The following is a 23844-nucleotide window of genomic DNA, read 5'->3' as shown; positions in this document are numbered from 1 at the left end:
AAATTGCTTACCATCCTTTCAAGACCGCCCTATCATTCTGCACGTTTTCTATTCTTTTGTCAAAACGTGACTTTAATCTCCGCCATTCATCTTCTTGACTTTATTTTGCGTGACTTGATCATGGCTGTCTATCGCACACAACCTCGTCCGTTGATCTGACTGATCCAACGGTTCCTGTACACTGTTACGTTCTTTTGTTTCATAGTGTGTAATAGCCCATTCGGCTTTCTACCTGCGTATTTGTTCACACCTTATGGTCTTCACTTGTTCTGATCTCGATCTTCGCTATGTTACTTTGTAATACTCCTAATTAGCCATGGCTAATTGGAATATTCGATTTTGCTCAATTTTGCCTTCTATAGTTATTTATAAATAAAAAGGTGAGGAAAAGGGGACATAACTCACTTTTAATATAAAGCCACTCCCTAGTAGCACAACATTGTGGCTTAAAGGGGAGCCAAGGGGGCCAAAGGACCACGCAGAGATGGGTCCCACGAAGACACTTGGAGAGACTGCACAGATGGAAAGGAACACGAGGCAAAAGAGGGATTACGTTGGAGGAGGTGAGCCTTCGGATTGAGAGAGGCCAACGTTATAAAGGAGAGAGGAGCCTCCTCATTTTGCTATTCGATTATGTGCATTTGAGCTAGTCATTTCGACTTGGAGCACGCTGGCTGTTTCGCCTGTCTACAGCACTGTTTAGTGCATTGAGTATCTCCATTCGGAGATCTCACCCTTAGCCCCGGGGGACTTCGATTGCCTACTCAGGCAAGGTAGTTTTCAGCAGTCTTTGCAGTGAGGATTGATCTTTGGCATTGTGGAGGAGCTGGGCATTTGAGGACTGCGCAGTCTTGAGAGAGAGGGACGCAGTCCTTTTGGTGTGAGTTCCGGATTGGGGGTTTGTGGAGGATTTGAGCTGGGAGATTGAGCAAGGGATCAACTCTTGCATATTGTAGGATTTTGGCAGAGTTTCAGGCTAAGTTTTGGTGGACTCTATTCAGTGGCAGCGCAGAGCCTTGAGGGACAGCGTAGATCCCCAAGGGGGTGATTTTCGGGGGTCGACTATTTCAGAAAAACTTTCTGGGTTTTTTTGGGTTTCTTGAATAGAGTCTAATTCCAGAGTTTCAGCATTTTCTGAGGAGGGGAACAGCCCCAAATCCTCATTTGATTTCCAGTAGTAGCAGCAGCACGACAGTTCTCCAGCAGCTTGGACGCAATTCAGAGAGAGGTCATTCATTTGCTATTCTAAGTGTATTTCTTCACTTGCCTTGTGCAAGTCAAGGTGCCATCTTCATGATCACCTCCTGTACTCATTCCATTACTCAGTATAATAAAATGGCTTAGCATTTCTCTCTGCATTTCTTGGGTATCTGCTTGTATTTCATGTTTACATTATTATATGTTGCACCACTGTTATTTTTATCACTTTGAGCTTCCCAGTTACTATATCATTTGGACATGTTTGGTTGGAGTTTGCTTGAGTTTGAGGGATATTCCGGAAACGGGATATTACATACTTCATTTCTTTGCACCTTCACGCTTCCTTCGTAAATCCTTAGGTTTTTAGGAAACCTTACAGTTATACCTTCGCTATAACATTGAAGGTTTTCTTCAATACCGTCTGTGTGTAAAACTATAACACTCTTCTCTGCACTTCTTCTCTGGTTCTACACACCTGCAAACCTATGTTACGCAGAATTACTCTAGTCCACACAGTTTATAAATTCAATTACTCCACACAAACTCAGGATTTGCACTTTTGTATTAATAAACAAACATTTACACAGGAATTTCTTTCTCGGCTTGATCTTCTATCTCAGTGGCCTTTCCTTTCCTGCCCGTAGGCCTAACTGAATGACTGACTGACTAACTCTGACTGACTGCATATGCCTTTTAGGCTTACATTTATACAAAATGTTCCATTAACCAATTTTGGTTCAGATCCTTAATTTGCTGAACTAAATCCTGAATATCCTCTAAGTCCACTTTTGACTCCACTAATCCCTAAGAATCCTCTTTAGTTCCACAAATCATGAAACCAATTCCTAATCTAAGACTTACAATTGATTTCCAAATCTCTCAATCCCCACTAATCACTCATCATCACTCATGTTCTCCTACATTCGAGAGCATTTACAAATATCCTCACAATATCTAATTAATTCCTATTCCAATCACTCAAAACATTAATAATTACATTAATTTGATACATAGGAATCCAACTTCCTTGAAAACACAAGACCCCCTAAGTTAACTAGAATATAATGAAATTTTTGAGCTGAATGCTCCTGCATCAACATGGCCAAAAACAAAGCCATGTTTTCTTCTTTAAATGATTGTAACACCAAAAATATATATGTTGGTCATGATAGATCTCTTAGTGTTGTAGGGACTGGAACTATTCATCTAGACAATGGTCAATTTAATGATGTTCTATGTGTTCCAACCTTATCCTACAACCTTCTATCTGTATATCAGATAACTTATTCAGGTGAAGGTAAAATAGTTAAATTTTCACCTCACGATGTTGTAATTAAGGACCTAAGAGATCCTAGACAAATTTTAGCTACTGGAATTATTGATGAGTCTACAAGGTTGTATAAGTTTAACAGCTTTGGGTCATCCACACTTCCCTCGGTATTTGTTGCTCATAATGATGAAGTGAGCAAACTTTGGCATGAGCGATTTGGTCACTTAAACTATCACTCCCTTCCAAATCTATGTAAAGAAAATATGGTGACAGGCCTTCCTATGGTATCTTGCAGAGATGGTGTTTGTTCCGGATGTATACTCGGAAAACATCATCGGGATAGTTTTGAAAAATGTGCCTCTTGGCACGCCTCAGCCTCTTTACAGCTTGTGCATAGTGATTTATGTGGTCCACTTCCAGTTGTTTCATTCTCTGGCTACAAGTATTTCTTAACTTTCATTGATGGTTTCTCCAAATGCACTTGGGTATACTTCTTAAAACTAAAGAGTGAAGTATTTAACATGTTCTTGGCCTTTAAGGCCTTTGTTGAGAAACAATCTAGACATCAAATTCTTAAGCTAAGATCTGATAATGGCGGAGAATATGTTAACAATAAATTCATCAACTTTTGCACTGAGCATGGAATTCAAATGCAGCATATTGTTCCATATACTCCACAACAAAATGGTGTAGCTGAAAGGAAGAATCGCACCTTAAAGGAAATGGCTAATTGTATGCTTCAATCTAAAGGACTTAGTCTTAATTTTTGGGCAGAAGCAATTAACTGTGTTAATTACATAGTAAATCGCACTCCTACTAAAGTTTTAAAGAACATCACTCCAGAAGAAGCATGGAGCTCAATTAAACCAGATGTAAGTCACTTTCGTGTTTTTGGAAGTGAAGCATGGACCCATATTCCAGATGAGAAACATAACGCTTTAGAACCTAAGAGTGAAAAATGTATTTTTGTTGGATATTCTGAAAATGTCAAAGGATATAGACTTATTCCACTTAAGTCCAAAAATGTTATCATTAGAAGAGATGTAAAGTTTGTTGAAAATATACCGGCCTACGAGCCTATTTCGGCGGATGTGCCACCTCTCTCTATCCCTGCTACTTCTGAAAATATTTCTTCTTCAAATGATGACAGCGAGGATGACAATCCTCCCCCACCTTCTCAGGATCCTCCTTCAGCTCCTCAGCTTCCAAAATGGGTCTGTGCTACTCGAGATGCAGCAAGTTCTCTTGCAGGTGATCCTACAGATCAGCGACATACACGTTCTCAGTTCGATAGAGCCTCTTCTTTACTGGCTCAAGCTTCAGCAAATTATGATCCTGACACCTTTGCAGAAGCTTCAGGCCATCCAGATTGGGACACAGCTATGAATGAAGAATATCGTTCATTATTGGCAAATGATACATGGGATCTTGTTCCTCTTCCAAAGGGACGAAAACTTGTTAGATGCAAATGGGTTTACAGAACCAAGTATGGACCAGATGGAAAAGTTGATAAACATAAAGCTCGTCTTGTTGCTAAGGGTTTTTCACAAGTTGAAGGCATTGACTATACTGAAACCTTCTCCCCTGTTGCTAAAATGAACTCTATCTGCTTTGTTCTATCCCTTGCTGCCTCTTTCAAACGGGAAGTCCACCAGATGGATGTTAAATCTGCCTTCTTGCATGGGGACTTGCATGAAGAAATCTATATGGAACAACCTATTGGCTTTATACAAACAGACTCCAGCCTTGTATGTTGGCTTAAGAAATCCCTTTATGGTCTCAAGCAAGCCCCTCGGGCTTGGTATGCCAAAATGGATAGCTTTCTTTTAGATACTGGCTTTTCTAGGTGTCATTCTGACAATACTGTCTACACCAAGAAAGTGGGTAAGTCTCTTATCATTCTTGTTCTTTATGTTGATGATCTTATCCTTACTGGTAGTGATCCCAACCTTATAAACCATGTGAAGTCCAGCCTTAAAAAGAAGTTTGAAATGACAGACTTAGGACACTTGCATTATTTTCTTGGTCTTCAAGTCTTGCAATCCAAGGAAGGTATTTCCCTTTCCCAGTCCAAGTATGCCTGTGATCTTCTACGCCACTTTCACATGGAAGATTGTAAGCCAGCCCCTTCTCCCTTTTAGTCTAGAGCCAAACTTTCAATCACTTGTACTTCCCCTGAAGTTGATGCTACCTTATACCGTCAACTTGTAAGAAAACTTTTGTATCTGACCCATACTCGTCCTGACCTTTCGTTTGTTGTTGGCCTTACTGCTCAGTTTATGCAAAACCCACATGAAAGTCATTGGAAAGAAACTAAAAGAATACTTCGTTATGTTCGAGGTACAGTTCAGTTTGGGATTCATTACAGTGTAGAAGCATCTCCTATATTGGTTGGTTTCACTGATTCCGATTGGGCTGGTGACCCTAATGATCGGAAGTCTACTGCAGGTTATGTCTTCACTCTTGGTTCTGGACGTATTACATGGGCTTGCAAGAAACAAAGTGCCATTTCTCTTTCTTCAGCAAAAGCAGAGTATCATAGCGCCGTAGAAGCTAGTAAGGAAGCCCTGTGGCTTCGTCCAATCCTGTCAGAGTTTGGCTTTCAGCAGCAACATCCGACTACACTTTGGTGTGATAATCAAAGTGCCATTCAACCATGCAAAGATCCAGTCCAACATCAGCGCAGCAAACACATTGAACTACACATGCACTTCATCAGAAAGCTCATTCATAACCATGTTCTTGAAGTGCATGTGGGACAAAGGCTCTCACAGAGGCGAAGTTTACTAAATTTCGATTTATGGTTGGAGTTCAGGAAGTTGTCACAAAGGGGGGATAGGCTCTAATGCCTCCTTCCTTCTCATATTGTGTCATATTTGTATATCCTTCAATCCTATCCCAAGTTGTTCTTAAGGGGGGATGTTAGGATATTCCGACACATAGGAAATAGTTAAGTATAACTTGGTCTAGTGTAGAGTTAGGTAAAGTGTGTTTCTTTACTATGTACTTTTGTAACTTACAATCTGACGGTCACGATATGCAGTGATCTAACGATTCATTCTCTCCTCGGTATTACCGATACTTGATCCATGGCTTAACACCCGATTGGTCCATGATCTCTATTTAAAGAGCATGGAGGGTCATTTGTAGGGTGACCATTCATAAGAAAAGCTTATGTAAATTTTATTTCTTTTATTAATAGATTGCCTAAAGTGGCCACGTTGGCTCAGGCCGTGAATTGTTTTCCTCTTTGAGGGTTTTAACCACGTCAAGAATGTAAAAAAATTTCATTTCCCACCCCGGTTTTCAGTTTCACCTTATTTCTCCAAAATAGTTAAATGCCCTTTCCCATATCCATACATTTAACAATTGAAAAATAAATTTTGCTGAAAACACAAATTCTGGAAATTTTACAGAATGCTGGAAAATGCAGAAATATAAAAATCAGCACATACAAACAGCCATTTAACTCATTTAAACACAGTGATTTTTTGTCAAGGTGACCCTGGAAAAACCCCCTACAACTCTTGGGGAAAACCAGTTCGAGAGCTCTTTCTTATTTCTGGAAAATGCTTTTTACAGTGAGAAATATTCAGCAAAAAAATCAGCAAGCAAATTTTACAACTTATCTCGTTTTCCGTGCCTCACAGCCAACTGGAAAAACTTGCCAACAGCAAAACAAAACAGCAATAAATGTTGTACGGCCTCCTAGAAAAGCGTGCAAGCTGCCATTAAATACGTTGTACGGATTTCCTCGATTTGCGTGCAGAAAAACCAACAATACAGCTGTACAAATTTGCCTCGATTTGCATGCCAAGGTATAGCCACTTGCTGTACGGATTTCTGCTCCTCGATTTCTGTGCACTTGCTGTATGGATTTCTAGAAAATCATGCCCAATATCTGCCTTTCACTGTGTGCTCACTCAGTTGTACAGATTTGCTAAAATGCTACCTTGGAATGTGTGCCAAGCTGCTGCCTCCTTCTCCTCCCTGTCCAAAAATCTCCCTTACTCTCTTGCTCTCTCTCTCAATCTGCTCATGAAAGAATGAATGACCTTTTCCTCCTTTTCCTCCCTTAATCTAACCCTAAGTGACTTTTGGGTAATCCCTAAATCCAATGGCTGAAATAGATTAAGATCTAAGGTTGAGATTAAATGTTCATTTAAATCTCACTTTCTATTTTTTAATTCACCCCACTTTAATAAAGTCCCACTTAGTCATTTATTTCCAAAGTCACTTTTCCTTTCTAATTTTACATTGACTTTATTAAAGTCACTTTAAAATTAGACTCTAGTAACTTTATCACTTAAAGTCACTTTTAAATTAGATTTTACTTTATAAAAATTATAAAGTCACTTTAGGAGAAAAATTAAAATTCTTTTGGACACTTTTCCCTAGGCCAAAGATCAAAGCCTTAGGGAACCACCTGTCCTCCGGTACCAAATTTCAACACTCCCTCTTACCGAGGAAGGTGTTCCTCACCACACCCATCTTGTCTCTGAAGTAGGCATGCTTGCCCCGTGGTAAGGCTTTGGTAAGAATATCTTCAACCTGCTCATCAGTGGGAATATACTCAAGCTTCACAGCGCCCTTTTGAACACAGTCTCTGATGAAATGATATTTGATCCCGTTATGCTTTGACCTGTCATGAAATACTGGATTCTCCGTGAGTTTAATGCAACTCTGATTATCACAGTAAATCACTGAAGGTCTCAACGGCTGACCAAATAAGCCAAACAACATCTTGCGAAGCCAAATGGCCTCACAACTAGCTAGACTGGCTACCATATACTCTGCTTCCGCTGAACTCAATGCTACTGACTGCTGCTTCCGGCTGAACCATGACACTACTGCTGAACCCAACCCAAAACAGCACCCTGAAGTGCTCTTCCTATCAGAAACACAACCTACCCCATCAGAATTAGTATAACCTGCCAATCTCACTCCATCCCCCTGCTTGTAGTCCAGACCATAATCCATTGTCCCCTGCAAGTACCACAAAATGTGTTTTGTAGCCACCCAGTGAACCTTCCTAAGCTCACACATAAACTGACTCATCGTGTTGACTGCAAAACAAATATCAGGTCTAGTGTTGACCAAATACATCAAGGAACCAATCAGCTGCCTGTACAATGTGGGATCCACCAACTCGGAATCCGAAACATGAAGCTTCTTCCAGTTGGTGATCATCGGTGTCGACATGGGTTTACAATCCTCCATGTGGAATCTGCCAAGGATGTCCACAATATACTTCCCCTGCGGCAGGAAAAAATGCCCCTCCTCCTGCCACACCTCCAAACCCAAAAAGTAATGCATCAAACCAATGTCCTTCATCTCAAACTCTGCTGCAAGATCTCTCTTGCAGTGCTCTATGAGTCTCTCTGCACCTGTAATGACCAAGTCATCCACATACAGCACCAGAATGAGAGGCTCCTCACCTATCACAATAAAGTAAAGGTTCGGATCTGCCTCACTCTTTGTGAAACCCATCCCCTGCAAGTATGTATCTATCCTGGAGTACCAAGCTCTGAGAGCTTGCTTCAGGCCATAAAGGCCCTTCTTCAGTCTGCACACATGGGACTCCTTCCCATGCACCTCAAAGCCCTGTGGCTGCTCAATGTACACCTCCTCATGTATGAAGCCATTGAGAAATGCAGTCTTCACATCCATCTGGTGGATCTTCCAACCCATCTCTGCTGCTATCAATATAATGGAGCGGATCGAAGTATATCAAGCCACGAGAGCGAAGGTCTCCTCATAATCAACTCCCTCTATCTGGGGGAACCCTCTAGCCACAAACCTCGCTTTGAATTTCTCAATGCTGCCATCTGCAGCATGCTTTACCTTGTAAAGCCATCTGGAAGTAACCACAGATTTGCCCTCAGGCCTCGGCACCACCTCCCAAACATCATTCTTCATGATAGAAGAATACTCATCCTGCATGGCCTCTCTCCAGACCTGCTGGCTAGCTGCCTCCTCATAGCTAGAAGGCTCAAAGTCAAAGATGCTGGTAGCCATTGCCATATAGCTACAAAACCTCTCAGGTGGTCTACTCTCTCTAACCGGCCTCTTAGGCTCAGCAACAAATGTGGCATCTCTCAAGGTGTCCTAAAGCCACTTGGGCTTCCTCTTCCCTGAGCGCACTTCTCCCATAGGAGAATGAAACTCCTGACTGTCTGTCTGTTGTCCTCCTGCCTGCACTTGAACCTGTAGAAGCTGAGGTACCGTGTGAACTGTCCATCAGTGGACTCCCTAGTGAACTGCTCTGTGAATTGCTCTGAATGCTGCCCGGAGCACCACCCCTCTGGCTCGGCGAGCCACTGCTCACTGACGGACCTGACATCCTCATAGATGTACCTCTGGATCCTCCTGATCCCTGCCCACTGGATCCCTACGACTGACTCAACTGTTGTTGAGGGTCTGGCTGATCCAGATACTCTGACCTCCTAAAGGCCCTGTCCTCCTTGAACTTCACATCCCGCCTGACAACAACTTTCCTCTGTGCAAGAATGTAAATCCGAAAGGCCTTTGAGGTCTCACTGTAGCCCACAAAGATACCCTTCTCTGCAGTGGGCTCTAGTTTGTTCCTCTTCTCCTTGGGTATGTAGGAGTATGTAATGCACCCAAAGATACGAAGATGACCAATATCAGGCTTCCTCCCAGAAAAAGCCTCCTCCGAAGTCTTGTGCCCCAAGGCACGATGCGGACTCCTGTTCTGCAAATAAACAGCTGTGTTGCTAGGCTCTGCCCACAAGAACAATGGCAACCCCTAATCATGTAACATGGCTTTGGCAGCCCCTACGATGGATCTGTTCTTCCTCTCCGCAACCCCGTTCTGCTGGGGGTTGTAAGGAACAGTGAACTCCCTCCTAATGCCTGCCTCTGCACAATAGTCAACAAACTCTCCAAGGGTGTACTCTCCCCCATTGTCCGACCTCAAGGACTTGATCTTCCAACCTGTCTGTGTCTCCACAAGAGCTCTAAACTCCTGAAACCGCTTGAAAACCTCACTCTTGGTCTTCAAGAAATAAATCCAGGTCCTCCTCGAGTGATCATCAATGAATAAAACATAGTACTCATATCCACTCAAGGAAACATGAGACATCCGACCGCTCACATCGGAATGAATCAAATCAAGTATCCCAGTCGCTCTGCTGTCACTGTTAGGAAAAGGGGATTTGGCAAACTTGCCCATCGCACATCCTCTGCAAGTATCAAAGTGATCAGCACTGAAATCTGGCACACCTGTAGTGATCTCCCATAAGGTCCTCAAGGCTCCATGATACATATGCCCCATCCTGCGATGCCAAATCTCACACAGCTCAGAACTGCTAGCTCTGCTGTCGATACTACTGCTCAATGCCAAAAGGGGCTGGAATGCAAACTTGTACACCTTTGCATGGCGTACGCCTATCACTCTAGCTGAATCAACTGGAGTGCCCCTGGGATACATCAACACCTGTCTTCCCCTAAACAGTACCTCATATCCTCTGTCCTCCAAAGCTAATACGGATATGAGGTTCTTCCTCATCCCTGGCACATAAAGAACATCTGTCACCTTCAAGGAAGGTTTGGACTCCCTCTGAAATGTCAGTGTCCCCACCCCGACTGCTCTAACAACTCTGTCATCACCGAGTACTACCTCTATATCAGTGCCACTCTCTGAAAGCTCTGAGAAGTACTCACGAACTCCTGTCATGTGACATGAAGCCCCACTGTCCACATACCAGATACCCGAAGATGGTCCGCTAATCAAGGGAAAAGCATGCTCCCTCTGAACCTGTGTGGCAAGTGATCCTGCACTAGAGGACTTACACGCAGTGAACGCAAACTCCCGGTCAAAACGATCTGCAAAGTCCTCAACCTCTGCTGAAACTGCCATGCTCTGGTTCTTCCCCTTCTTCTTCTTCTCCAGACACACAACTGCATAGTGTTCCATCTTTTGACAATTCCAACACTTCACCTTGGAATAGTCCTTTTGTGTGTTATCCTGTTTACCTTTACCTTTGCCTTTGCCCCCACCATTGCTTATGGAAGCCTGCTTCTTCCCTTTGCCTTTCTTGCCTCCTGCCACCAGTGCTACATCCTCATCCTGCTCAGCTGGCTTGGCTGCCCCAAGCTGACCTTTCCTGATCTTTGTCTGAATGCAATCATCCCAAAACCTCTCCCATGTGGGAAGGCTCTCACGTGCACAAACCCCATCAGCAAAGTTCATCCATGAACGGGGGAGGCCATTCACTGCAATCCGCACCAACTCAGTGGATGGAATGACCTCTCCAACTGCTGCCAACTCATCTCTCACATTAGTAATCTTGGTGAGATATCCAACTGCACTATCATTACCCATCTTAATAGTCTTCAGCTTCTCCTTCAGGACCATTTTCCGGTTCTCATTGGTACTCTGGTAGAAATTGGACAATGTTGTCCACATCTCACGAGCATTTCTCTTTCCTCTCACATGAGGAATGCAATGGTCTTTGACTCCGTCTAGAATCAGTCTCTTACCCTTGTTGTTCTTTTTATTATACTCAGCCAACTGAGTAGCATCAGTAGGCACAACAACAGGGTTCTGTGTGGTATGCACCATGATGTCTCAAACTTCTGCCTCCTCAAAGATACTTTGCATTCTCTCCTTCCAAACGTTGTAATTGTTATGTTTGTCCAACCTATCCTCCACCCTCAATCCCAATGACATCCTGTTGTCCTAAAACTGAAAAATAGCACTGCTGTAGTAGAGATAAAACTGTTGTTTGTGAAAAATCATCTTGCTGGGATTTTCTGAGTTAAAAATCAGCAGGCTGTAATTTTCCTCCTTGATGTCCCAAACTGCACTTCAGCACTCAAGCTCCGATACCATGTAAAAAAAATTCATTTCCCACCCCGGTTTTCAGTTTCACCTTATTTCTCCAAAATAGTTAAATTCCCTTTCCCATATCCATACATTTAACAACTAAAAAATAAATTTTGCTAAAAACACAAATTTTGGAAATTTTACAGAATGTTGGAAAATGCAGAAATATAAAAATCAGCACATACAAACAGCCATTTAACTCATTTAAACACAGTGATTTTTGGTCAAGGTGACCCTGGAAAAACCCCCTACAACTCTTGGGAAAAACAAGTTCGAGAGCTCTTTCTTATTTCTGGAAAATGCTTTTTACAGTGAGAAATATTCAGCAAAAAAATCAGCAAGAAAATTTTACAACTTATCTCGTTTTCCATGCCTCACAGCCAACTGGAAAAACTTTCCAACAGCAAAACAGAACAGCGATAAATGTTGTACGGCCTCCTAGAAAAGCGTGCAAGCTGCCATTAAATACGTTGTACGGATTTCCTTGATTTGCGTGCAAAAAACCCAACAATACAACTGTACAGATTTGCCTCGATTTGCGTGCCAAGGTATAGCCACTTGCTGTATGGATTTCTGCTCCTCGATTTCTGTGCACTTGATGTATGGATTTCTAGAAAATCGTGCCCAATATCTGCCTTTCACTATGTGCTCACTCAGTTGTACGGATTTGCTAAAATGCTGTCTTGGAATGTGTGCCAAGCTGCTGCCTCCTCCTCCTCCCTATCCAGAAATCTCCCTTGCTCTCTTGCTCTCTCTCTTTCAATCTGCTCATGAAAGAATGACTGACCTTTTCCTCCTTTTCCTCCCTTAATCTAACCCTAAGTGACTTTTGGGTAATCCCTAAATCCAATGGCTGAAATAGATTGAGATCTAGGGCTGATATTAAATGCTCATTTAAATCTCACTTTCTATTTTTTAATTCACCCCACTTAAATAAAGACCCACTTAGTCCTTTATTTCCAAAGTCATTTTTCCTCTCTAATTTTACATTGACTTTATTAAAGTCACTTTAAAATTAGACTTTAGTAACTTTATCACTTAAAGTCACTTTTAAATTAGATTTTACTTTATAAAAATTATAAAGTCACTTTAGGAGAAAAATTAAGATTCTTTTGGACACTTTTCCCTAGGGCAAAAGATCAAAGCCTTAAGGAACCACATGTCCTCCGATACCAAATTTCAACAAAGAATACTGGTGTATTGATCTGTGATTTGTTTGTAAGTGGTGTCCTTTGGTGTTCTCTCTGAGTAACTTACCCTATAAATTCCTACAAAAGAACACTTCTACATTCTATTTTGGTTTGGGATCCACTATGATTTCATGGTCTAGTAGAAATCAAACTTTTGTTGCTCTGAGTACAACTGAAGTTGAGTATATAGTTGCATGTTTAGCATGTTGTGAAGTTGTGTGGCTTCAGAAATTGTTTGTCGGTTTGTTTAATCAAATCTTGGAATCGACCATCATATATTGTGATGATGAAAGTAGGTTGTTGATGTGTTGACAAAGTTGTTGTCCTGAATGAAGTTTGCATATTTTAGAGAACAACTTGGAGTTGTTGAGAACCCCTCTTTGAGAGAGAGGGGGCACTGATTATACAACATCATATAATGGACAATCTTCCTTAGGCTGTTGCAGTAGGAAGACCTATGGATTGGTCGGGAAGATTGTCACTCCCTTAGGTCGGTTGACCAAGAGGCCAATGAGTTTGGTTGGGGAGATTGGTTCTATGGCATGGAGTGATCCCTTAGGTTTTAACCAGGAGACCAGTTTGGTCGGGGAAATTGATTTTGTGATCTCTCCCTTCAGTAGTGATCGAGAGACCTATGGACTGGTCAGAGAGATTGATCTTGAGTTTCCTCCCCTATGCTATGGGCCAAGAGACCTATGGATTGGTCGTGGAGATGTATCCTATGCATATTATTGGTTTGGTTTCATCGATTGATCCCACTGGTCGGTAGGGCACTAATCTGGATGCCATGGGGTTCTGGCTTGTGGGATGTGTTGGATGATATGTATCTTTCCTTATGATGAGATTGATGATCTCTCCCTTAGGCTGCGGGCCGGGAGACCTATGGATTGGACCGGGAGATTGATCTTCATAGAGAGAGACTTGTGTGTATCCCTTAAGTTGTGAGCCAAAAGACCTATGGATTGGTCAGGGAAATTGATTTTGAGAGAGAATGAAAAGTACCTCCCTAGCTAAAAGGGAGTGTTGAAAAATTAGGTAGCTATTGTCAGTATTTTCATTGGCAAATTATGAAAACAATCCATATTTTTGACCTTTAACAAGTTGGCATCAAGAATGTAAAGTCGGCTCACGTGTGTGAAAAGACACCTCCTCAAACTCACCTCGTCAAACTCATATAAATAAGGCATCATTGGAGATCATTTTGGCATCATCTCATCACACATTCATCTGAAAATTACAGGACATATCCACACATGCGAAGGAGTCAACGAAGCCTCTCTTATCTGTGTTGACCAACATTTCTTTCTCTACTTTGTCTTGTGTTAACCTGGGCTATTTGGCATCTGTTTGACTGAAGTTTTGACTGTGCTGAAGGGCCAAAGATTGCAGAGATATGTTGTCTTTATTTGACTGAGGTTCCATCCATGTTCTAACCCATTGACTTGAGTTGACCGAATGCTTTGACTGAGGCTTTGACCGAAGGTTTGACTGGTTTGTTGACTGGATTTTCTGAGGTAACTTCAGGACCGAATTTCTCCTTCATAAGAAAGGATTGGTTGAGTTTTCTCTTGTTTATTGTTCAGTGTGATCTCTATTGCTCTACTGATGAAATTGAACAGTTGAAGTTCTTCAGGTATAACTGCTTTATGATTGGAATGTTAGAAGAAGTCTAATTATATCATTGGAAGTAGTTATCAATTGTGAAAAACTATACTAGTCTTGATTGTACTAGAAAATCAACATGTATGGTATACAACAAGAGAAGTTGACAGTATAGTTTAATAGACCTAATTTAAATTGAATGGAATTCAAGAATAAACAGGAAAATTTCAAAGAAGAAAACAAGGACAAAAACTGATTCCCAAAATGTCCATAAAGCTGGTCTAGAAACTGCACCTGCTTAATGATGAGTTGTCATACATGTCCAATCTCTCAAAAAAAGCCAGGGTGTAAAACGTAAACCGGTCCACTACAGATACACCAACCTGATTTACAGGAATGTGAAATATAACAGATTATCAGCGTGATAAAAATTATAAACAAGATATAGTCCCTGCAGCACATTCAATTGAATCTAGAGATCTGTGCCTGTAGAATATTTTAATACTGTGTTTAAAGCTTCCTACAGATTATCAGGAAACATGAGATATAAACGTAAAAAACATGCAATTTTTGAGCCAACTACAATAACACCACTGCCAACAGAAGGAAAAAGGGTATTCTCAGAGTTCTTACATCAGAATCAAGGTGATGAGAATAGGAATTTTCACCCTTCAAACTGCTCCCAATTGCCAACACCCCAGGAGAGTAAAGCTGTTCCAAACCCAGCAGCCAAGTAGATCAAACAGTAGAAGATCAATTTGTAGTCACAGGAAGTTAAAACATAACAGAATAGTTGCATTTGTGAAAGATTGTACGGTATATCAAGAAGAAAGATTTACAAACACTGACAAACAGAAGGAAATAAAATGGAATTGCATTTCAGCAGACCTGGCCAAACTTTCAACTTTACATTTTTAGCAAACACATGGCTAGTTACAAGAGTACATAGACGCAAAACATAAAGATGGCATGCATTAATATTGAAGTTAAATACTGGGAAGATTGTAAAGTTTGTTGCAGCTAGACAATTGTTAAAAATCACCAATCTAGTCTTACTTATATTAACGATACTAAAATTTTACTGTATACCAAACCTTTAACAGAAAGGCAGAGCTTAAGCATAGAAACAAAACTTAATCCAGTAAACCAAAGACATCATTTGAGTCTTCTTTAAAATAATATCCTGTCTCAGATGGCATGATTCAATTGGGTCGTGGGCTTTATTACTAATATAAGAAACCTCTAATATTGATATTAAGATTTTATCATACCTATATTTATATTATCTGAAGGTATTTTACTAAATGCATTTCAGAGCAAGCAGAAAAATTAAGACCATAAAAATAAAAATAAAATTGAGGTTCATGTTGCCACAAAATCTAGCAGGCCTAGAGAGGGGACTCACAAGGCAAGATCCAAATCCTATAGCAACAATGACAAAGGATTGCCACTATCACCTCAGCAATCCTCCTGCTGTTTAGTGGAGTTTCACCACAAGGGAGGCTTTCTTGTATTCATCTATGAGAGCTTTGGGTGATATAAATAGACTAGTAAAAGATACCTTAAATTGGACCTACTATCACCTCAGCAATCCTTTTCTTGCTTTTAGTGGAGTTTCACCACAAGGGAGGCTTCCCTGTATTCACCTATAAGGATATTCTAGATAGAGGAGTCCAGGTGATATTAATAGACTAGGAAAAGATACCTTGAATTGGACAAGACTTGATTCTTCTTTATAAAAGGAAAAATATGTCTTAACCCTAGACTAGCTAAGCACTTATGCAAGCTACGGCTTGTCGATATGCAATGATAAAAGAATACCTAGACATATAGAAGTTAAGGAAAGAGTTTATTTAATAATTAGATTAACAAAAAGAACAAGATAAACCCTAAGATAGGCTTCAAGTTGAAGCTTGGCTAGGGTTTAGGGTTTCTAGGGCAAAAAATAGTTTAGGAAGGATGGCGTCAAGCCTATTTGGAGAGGATTCATCACAACAAAAGGTATAAGGAGGTAAACCCTTAAGTTCGTTGCCCTAAAGATATTTCAATGTTGAGAAATCTAGGGCAGCTAGGCTAGGGTGATTTCTCTTACATTGATAATTGCTTGTGATGTTCTTTTACTTAACTTGATGTACTTTGTAGTTAGCTTCTTCTTTACTTGATTATTATAGTGTTCTTATCATCAAACAGCTACCAAACTATGAAGATCAATGACACAACAGGACACAAAATATAAGTTGCTAGCCAGGGCCAAAACATCTCCTCTTGAGAGGTGAACCCACAAAAATTCTTCTCTTCTTATAGAATCTTCAAATGACGAATTCCAAGACCTAAGACCCAAGACAAAGACCCCTCCAAGACCAAGTCAACCTCTCCTTTGATCAGCTTGTCCTTCACAAAGTCAACCCAAGTCAAATTGCTTCAACACTTCAGATTTTGGCCTCTTCTTCAGAAACCCTTACTCACACGTGTGAGGAACAGATGATGAATTTTTGCCTTCTCTCTCCTGCACTTGGATTGCTTCTTTCTTCTTGGCAATTTAGCTTGCAAACTTGATACTTATGGCACCAAAATTCGGCTTACTTGGAGGTCAAAATTTTTGTTTTGCTACAGCACTTGATGCCCTAACTCTTCGCACATGTGGGAGGATTTAACCCAAAACAGTCCTCTAAAAACTTTGATCTTTCTTTTCTTCTTTCTCCTCTACTTCACTTTCTTTCTTGGTCTCTCTCTTGTTCTTCTACGAGCTTCCAAGAAGCACTGCATGGGTAGGATGTTTCAGCAAGATAAGGATGAACCAACCATCCAGCCTACATGTCACCATGGGGTATCCCAGGGGAAGGCTAAACCACTCACCCTGTACACAACAAATCACTAGGGGAAGGTTGAACCACTCACCCTATGATTGTATCTCGATAGGAGAAGGATGAACCACTCATCCTACCTACATAGCCGACCACTAGGGGAAGGTTGAACCACTCACCCTATGGTTGCTCATCGCAGCAAGAAAGAGGGTCTGCACTTGTCAGAAAGAGGTCGTCCTCATAAGGTACCAGTATGAGAGGTCTATCATCCACAACCTTAAAGCAAAGGTTTGGATCGGCTTCACTCCTAGTGAATCTCAGCTTCATCAGATAGCTATCAATCCTCTCATACCAAGCCCGGGGTGCTTGCTTCAAACTATAGAGAGCTTTCTTCAACCTGCATACATGAGATTCCCAATCATGAATCTCAAACCCCTCGGGTTGTTCCACATTTGTGGTCTTGTTATTACATGAGGGGAATGGTCCCCTTGTAAGTTTTCCTTTGGTACATTGTGGTCTTGTTATTACATGAGGGAAATGGTCCGCTTGTAAGTTTTCCTTTGGTACATCTCGAACATGTATCTCCATGCTCTTCTTTGAATTCAGGCATCCCTGTCACCATCCGACTCACATTGGGTAGGGCCTTACAATGAAGATGGGCAAACCTTCGGTGCCATAGAAGAGATGTGTCACATGACATAGTCCCCAATGGACTTCCTGCAACTTGATACAAATTGCCAACCCTGAAACCATGAGTAAAAGCATCTTGAAAATTCTTTTTCCAAACAGGTACCTTTCCATCGATGAATGCCATCTTGAAACCTTTGACTTCCATTGCCGAAATGGACACCAAGTTCTTCTTGAGATTAGGTACATAAATAACTTTTTGTAAATGAATCGTGCTACCCTCATTCAATTGAAGGGTAGCATTCCTTTCACCCTTTCCAGGATAGGTGGCATCGTCTCCAAGAATAATCTCCAAGATTGTTTCCTTCTCTATCATATTAGAGAGCACTTCCTTGTATCCAGTGAAGTGCCTTGAGGCACCACTATTAATAAGCCAATTTCCCAACGAGTCTGGAGAGGGCCGACATAAGATAATACTCAAAAGCAACATTTGATTCTTCATACCTGGAGTTCCTTGCTTTCCTTGAAGAGTCGGCCATTTCCTTGATGACCTGCATTCCTTTTTCTTTTGCCATTGTACTTGTCATTCCTTCGATCATTGAAGATGCCCCTGGAATGATTGTTATCATCATCAAGTGATGTGTCCCTTCTATTCGGACACTCCTTCGCATAATGGCCAAACTTATTGCAAGCAAGGCATCTGCCTTTCCTTCCATCCTTAGATCCGGACTTCCCATTGAAGTGACCTTTAGGTAGGCCACCAGACATTTTCTGCTGCACCACTCTGATAGTCTTCTTTGCTTCGACTTCACTCTTGGTGAATTTGAAGAGGGAAGAGGAACCCATTGAGCCTTTTGTCCTTTCCAACTGTCTTCGGTGATTGCTCTTTCACTCTTGCTTGGGCTTTGTCTTCACCTCAACTCTGATTCCATGTTAAGTTGAGGTATGTTCTATGCTTAGAGCAAATTTACTTCAATTTTCCATATTAGCTCAATATCAATTCCAGATTAGCAATCAGTGATCACATTTAGCATGATAGTAAAATGCAGATAGAACATAAACATAAATCGCAGAAGACGAGCCAAGACAAGAGGATTAGAGGCGGTTGGGTCGCCTCAATAAGAGGTAGTGTATAAGCCAGTTCCTCCATTGGCATGCACGACGAAGGAAGGAATTGAAGCCACCGCTGCCTGTTGTCATGTACTTCAACTGGTATCAGAGCGTTGTGCGTTGTGTTTGGTGTCATTAGTTGAGCACTGGTGAGATGTGACTGAGGAGCAGTTGTGAACGTTGTTGGATGCTTACTTTGTGGGTGGTTTGTTAAAAATGATAACTGTGAGAATGAAGTGCTTCCAACACAAGATGATGAAGAAGATGATGCTTTGTTTTGCACATTATGCAATGTCGAACTTTTGCTTGAAGGGGTGTTAAACTTGGCAACTAGGGACAAACTCCATGTGGATCTACTTATTCATGGCAGCTGATATTTTTCTTGGATTCCTCTCATCGAGAGATGTAGGATTGATCTAAAGATCATCCAATTCCGACATGTATTCATGGAGATCTGAATTTATTTGTGTTATGGGACAATTCGTCAAGGTAGGCCAGCAACCAAATTGCCCCCACTTGTGCTCAACGTTTTAGTATAAAAAGAGGTGGCTTTGTTAATTTTAGGTATTTTCTATGCTGAGAGCAAATTTATTTCAATTTCCCACATTAGGTCAATATCAATTCCAGATTAGCAATCACATTTAGCATGATAGTAAAATGCAGATAGAACATAAACATAAATCACATAAACAAGCCAAGACAAGAGAACACAAGATGTGGCGCCAGCCAAGAACAAACCCCAATGTGGGGAAACCCTTGATCAATTTTTCTTATGTTCTTCAACAGTTCAGTAGAGAGAGAGATAGTACATATACATCAGAAGTCAACATTTTTGACTTGTCAAAATAAGAGCAGAGATCTTCTCTAGGAAGATGACACATGAAGTAGCAGATCTAAACGCAGGTGATTCCATCATTATGTTGTACCCATCATTGTGTTGCACCCATCACTGTGTTGCACTTCATTACACTACGCTGCACTCATCATACTACATCTATCATCACTGTGCTGCACCCATCATGTTGCACTTCATCATCACTATGCTGCACCATGTTGCACTTCATCGTCACTATGCTGCACCATTCATGTTGCACTTCATTATGCTCCACCATGTTGCACTTCATTATGCTCCACCATGTTGCACTTCATTATGCTCCACCAGGTTGCACTTCATCGTCACTATGCTGCACCATTCATGTTGCACCATGTTGCACTTTCATGCTGCACTTCATTATGACTATGCTGCACCATGCTGCACTTCATTATGACTATGTTGCACCACTTGACATATCTGGAAACCCTCATCACTGTTATGATACCGAAACTACTACAGAGATATCATTTTGGATCTCCTTCATTGTCAATTTGTCGAGACTCTAGTACAGTTCCTTATTATAAATAGATTGTAATACTGCTTCTCCTTATGCCGAGACAATGGGATTTTGGCTGTGCCTTATTATGAGATCATCGAGATGCATACATACAGGTTCGAATCTCACTGTGATATATTCAAGACTCTGTCAGAGTTATGCCGAGAGTCGAGACTGTTAAGGCTAGTGTAGGATTCGGAGATCCCTTTCTTCCATCAAAAAATAATCATCATGCTTCCTTTTGTTGAGATATGCACCAGCGAGGAGGAAAGCACTACCCTCTATATCAATGTGATCATCACTGAGACTTTGTTGTTTGTCTAGACTGCTATAGGAACACTACCGAAATTCATATGCCAAGACTTGCTCCTGGTCATGCGAGATCAGGCTGTCTTAATGTCGGGATTATCATCATGAAGATTCGATCTCTACGATAAGCCTTCTTATCAATGTGATGATCATCCTCTATTTGGACAGCGTTTATATAACTCCTTCCTTGACAGCGAAGAGCCCTCATTATTATCTGCGGCTAGGGTATATCCTCTCATTAGGACTGCGTCTAACTGTGTGAGAAGAAGACTACAACTAGGGCTCCTTTTGGAGCATCCATTGGCAGCGTATATAGGCTTCTCCTTGTTGCGTAGAAAGGTCTCCTTTAGGACAACGTTATTTTACATTAGGGCAGCGTAGAGCCTAGGGCACTCCCTCTAGGGCAGCGTATACTCTTGGTGACTTCTCCTTCCACCAAAACCCAAACAAGTGGAGAGGAAGAAATCACAAGAGATGAGTGACTAAATGACTTGAAGGCCACCTCTATTTATAGTAAAACGTTGAGGATAGATGGGGGCAATTTGGTTGTTGGCCGACCTTGACGAATTGTCGCATAACACAAATAAATTCATATCTCCATGAATACATGTCAGAATCGAATGATCTTTAGATCAATCCTACACCTCTCGATGAGAGGAATCCAAGAAAAATATCAGCTGCCATAAATAAGAAGACCCACATGGAGTTTGGCCCTAGTTTCCAATTTCAACATTAATTGAGTCGAACCCAGTAATAACTTTGTTTTCTGAAAGTTGTCGGAATGCGCCGGAATGAAAGGCAAACTATGTGGATACTGAATATGCCAAACAAATGCCATCGGACCTCATAGAAACTCCTGAAAACCCCTCCAAAAGACCATGGTCCCACTGATGACATCAACCTGCACCTGTGACCTATCTGCACTCAACACTAAAAGTCCATCCTAACCGTGTCATAAGGAACACCAGAAAAAGGAACATTACAAATCCTCTCACCCCAAGATTGCTTGCCCTCAAGCAATCCAAACATGTGGACCAGTCTAGTGGCCCAATGCAGCTGAGATCCAATGCTCGGATCCCATACAAACCATTGGGTAAGACTATGCCTCTGTGCTGACCCACCAAGAACGAATCCCTCAATGCCCAGATCCCAGACCAATCCCTGACTGAACCTGTCATCAATTAACCCTCTTGGATCCCAATGCCACCAAAGTATCAATGCTCCATGGTTCCTACTAGGCTATAGCTCTGGCTATGAATGTTGCCCCATCAACTGCGTACCAACTCATTACCTCTCTCCAATCCAACCTCTGGCATAGATCAAGGTCAACCCTACTTTGTTGATGTTAGGCTAGTGCTACTGAAATACTGAGGAACTGTTGATTCACAACCCACTGCCCGCTAGAACATGCAATAATCCTCTCGTCTAAGGGTTCCTACTGTATTGTGCCCCGAACTAAGAATGATACTCCATCAATAGGATACCAACTCATGATCTCCCGCCAATCTAGTGTATGGACACCTGTGCAAGGAATATGTATGCTAGGCTAATATTGGTCCATGCTCAACTCCTGATGCTCTACTCGGTCAATCAAAACTTGTCCAAGAATTCCTGCCTCTCTCCCACTAATGGGAAAAAGTGGGCAAGTTGTGTTGTAAGCCCTATCTATGTACTCCTGGAGAGGGTTGTTGCCTGAAAATGTTGCAGCTTTACTAGCTACCACTACATCTATTTTCACCTCATCAATGGGTAGACCCAAAGATGGATGGACTGCCACCTCCCTCGTCTGATAGGAAACTCCACGCTCCTCCAATCCACCAATCTTCTGCAAAATTGTCCTGTCATACTCTAGCACCTCCTGAAGACATGTGTCTACAAACACTGCCACCCTGCTAGTTGTCTGTACATCTGCCTGCTCCTCATCAATGGTTGGCCCAAAGGATGGTTGCTCATCCTCCTCCATCATGGGCTCAACATGAACCTCCAATTGACTCTCCCCAAAAGGCTCATCATGCATACTGTGCATATCATCCTCCTGAGCTAACTCACGCTACATCATATGCTACTCATGCTGAATCATCACTAGTGACCCATCATCCTGAATGTCTCCCATAGGGTCCACTAACTGCTTGCCATACACATTGGAATATAAATCTAGCCTGCTATCAACAACTCAACACGATTGCTCATGCTCCCTAGAGGCATCCTCGTATGACCCCATGGACTCATCCAAAGAAGAGTCCTCATCCCAAGAGACAGAAGGAATATCCTTTTGCTCAACCTTTTCCATCTCCTCTGCATCGCTCAAGCATGAGTGGTCGGGTCCCCAAGGTTCCTTGCAGATGAAGCAAAGACCCTTCCTCCTCAGCGCATTCTTATTACATAGTCAGTTGCCATAAATCCATTGCAACTCCCCCTAGATCAAGTTCCAATGTTGCACGAAGCGGGAGCGAAGCGGAAGCGCGAAGCGGAAGCGCGGAGCGCGGAAGCGCGGAGCGCGGAAGCGTCATTTTCCAAAAATCTAGGGAGCGAAGCGTCCGCGGAAGCGTCTGCTATATATATATATTTTTATATATTTTTTTGCATTTATACTCAAAACAAACATCCCAAATACCAAATTAATTGTAGAAGACATGAAAACATGCATATTTTTGCATAAATCAAGATAGATATGGCATCCATGATTCCATTGTAGTTACTAGTATGTACAACAATCATCTATATTCTAGCTATTACAAACATACATCAAATTTTTAAGCATATTATAAAACATAAAACATTTAAGCATATTATAAAACATAAAACATAGAGCATATTATGATTTATCTAGCAAGTGAGCAACTGTCAACATTTGTCATGTCCAAAATTCAAATAATAATGTTTACAAAATATGTCACTTGGTCACCGCCAAGCCAAAAAGGTTCAAAATTCAAATTCACAAGTCTACAAGTCTAATGAGTAATCTATGACAAAAAGAAGTAGATTGTGAATATATCTACTAATCTCTCCTCCTTCCACCACGAATAGAACGTGATGGCGGGCCTCCACGTGGTGGCAATGAAGAAGATGGTCCCTGTGTAAGTCGTGGCACTGGAACTGATGAAGAAGAACCCCCTGCCGTTGGTGTTGAACCATGGAACCTAGAAACCAAGGGACCAGATGGGGGTGGGGGTGGTGGCATATCAACACCCGTGTCATCATCCTAGAATCGCTCAAAAAATTCATGCAAAAAAAAAAACACTAGTTAACAAAAAAATTAAAAACATGAATTAGAGAAATGCTTTATAAGGGAAAATTGGAAAATTCATACCACAATGGACATACCTGGATAAGAGAATCCTCTAATTGCTCTAGTCGCAACACTCCATCCTCCAAATTGGGCTCCTCTGGATTCTTGTCCCAAGTCAACAAGTCTTTATTAGACTTTGCATCTTCACAGTAATGGGACAACAATCGCAAGTTGTAATGAACATAAACCAAGCTCTCTGCCCGGTCTAAATTCAACCTGTTC

The 23844-nt window shown here is 41.5% G+C and overlaps 1 protein-coding gene across 1 annotated transcript in view; it reads right to left on the bottom strand.

Moving 5' to 3' along the window:
- Positions 1-23844, bottom strand: part of LOC149144492 (uncharacterized) — a 219237-nt gene that overhangs the window by 87162 nt on the left and 108231 nt on the right. Inside the window, exons 6-7 of the mRNA XM_089448782.1 lie at positions 14747-14824; positions 14408-14496 (exon numbers count right to left, since the gene is read on the bottom strand). Coding sequence (XP_089304908.1) covers positions 14408-14496; positions 14747-14824 — 167 coding nt within the window. The remainder of the gene's footprint in view (positions 1-14407; positions 14497-14746; positions 14825-23844) is intronic.

This window comes from Pinus tabuliformis, chromosome X, assembly GCF_031772625.1.
Source record: "Pinus tabuliformis cultivar Carrire ecotype Pingquan chromosome X, CPIR1, whole genome shotgun sequence".
Lineage (NCBI taxonomy): Eukaryota > Viridiplantae > Streptophyta > Pinopsida > Pinales > Pinaceae > Pinus > Pinus tabuliformis.
The sequence above is the reverse complement of the archived record's forward strand: the minus strand, read 5'-3'. Positions and strand labels throughout refer to the sequence as shown.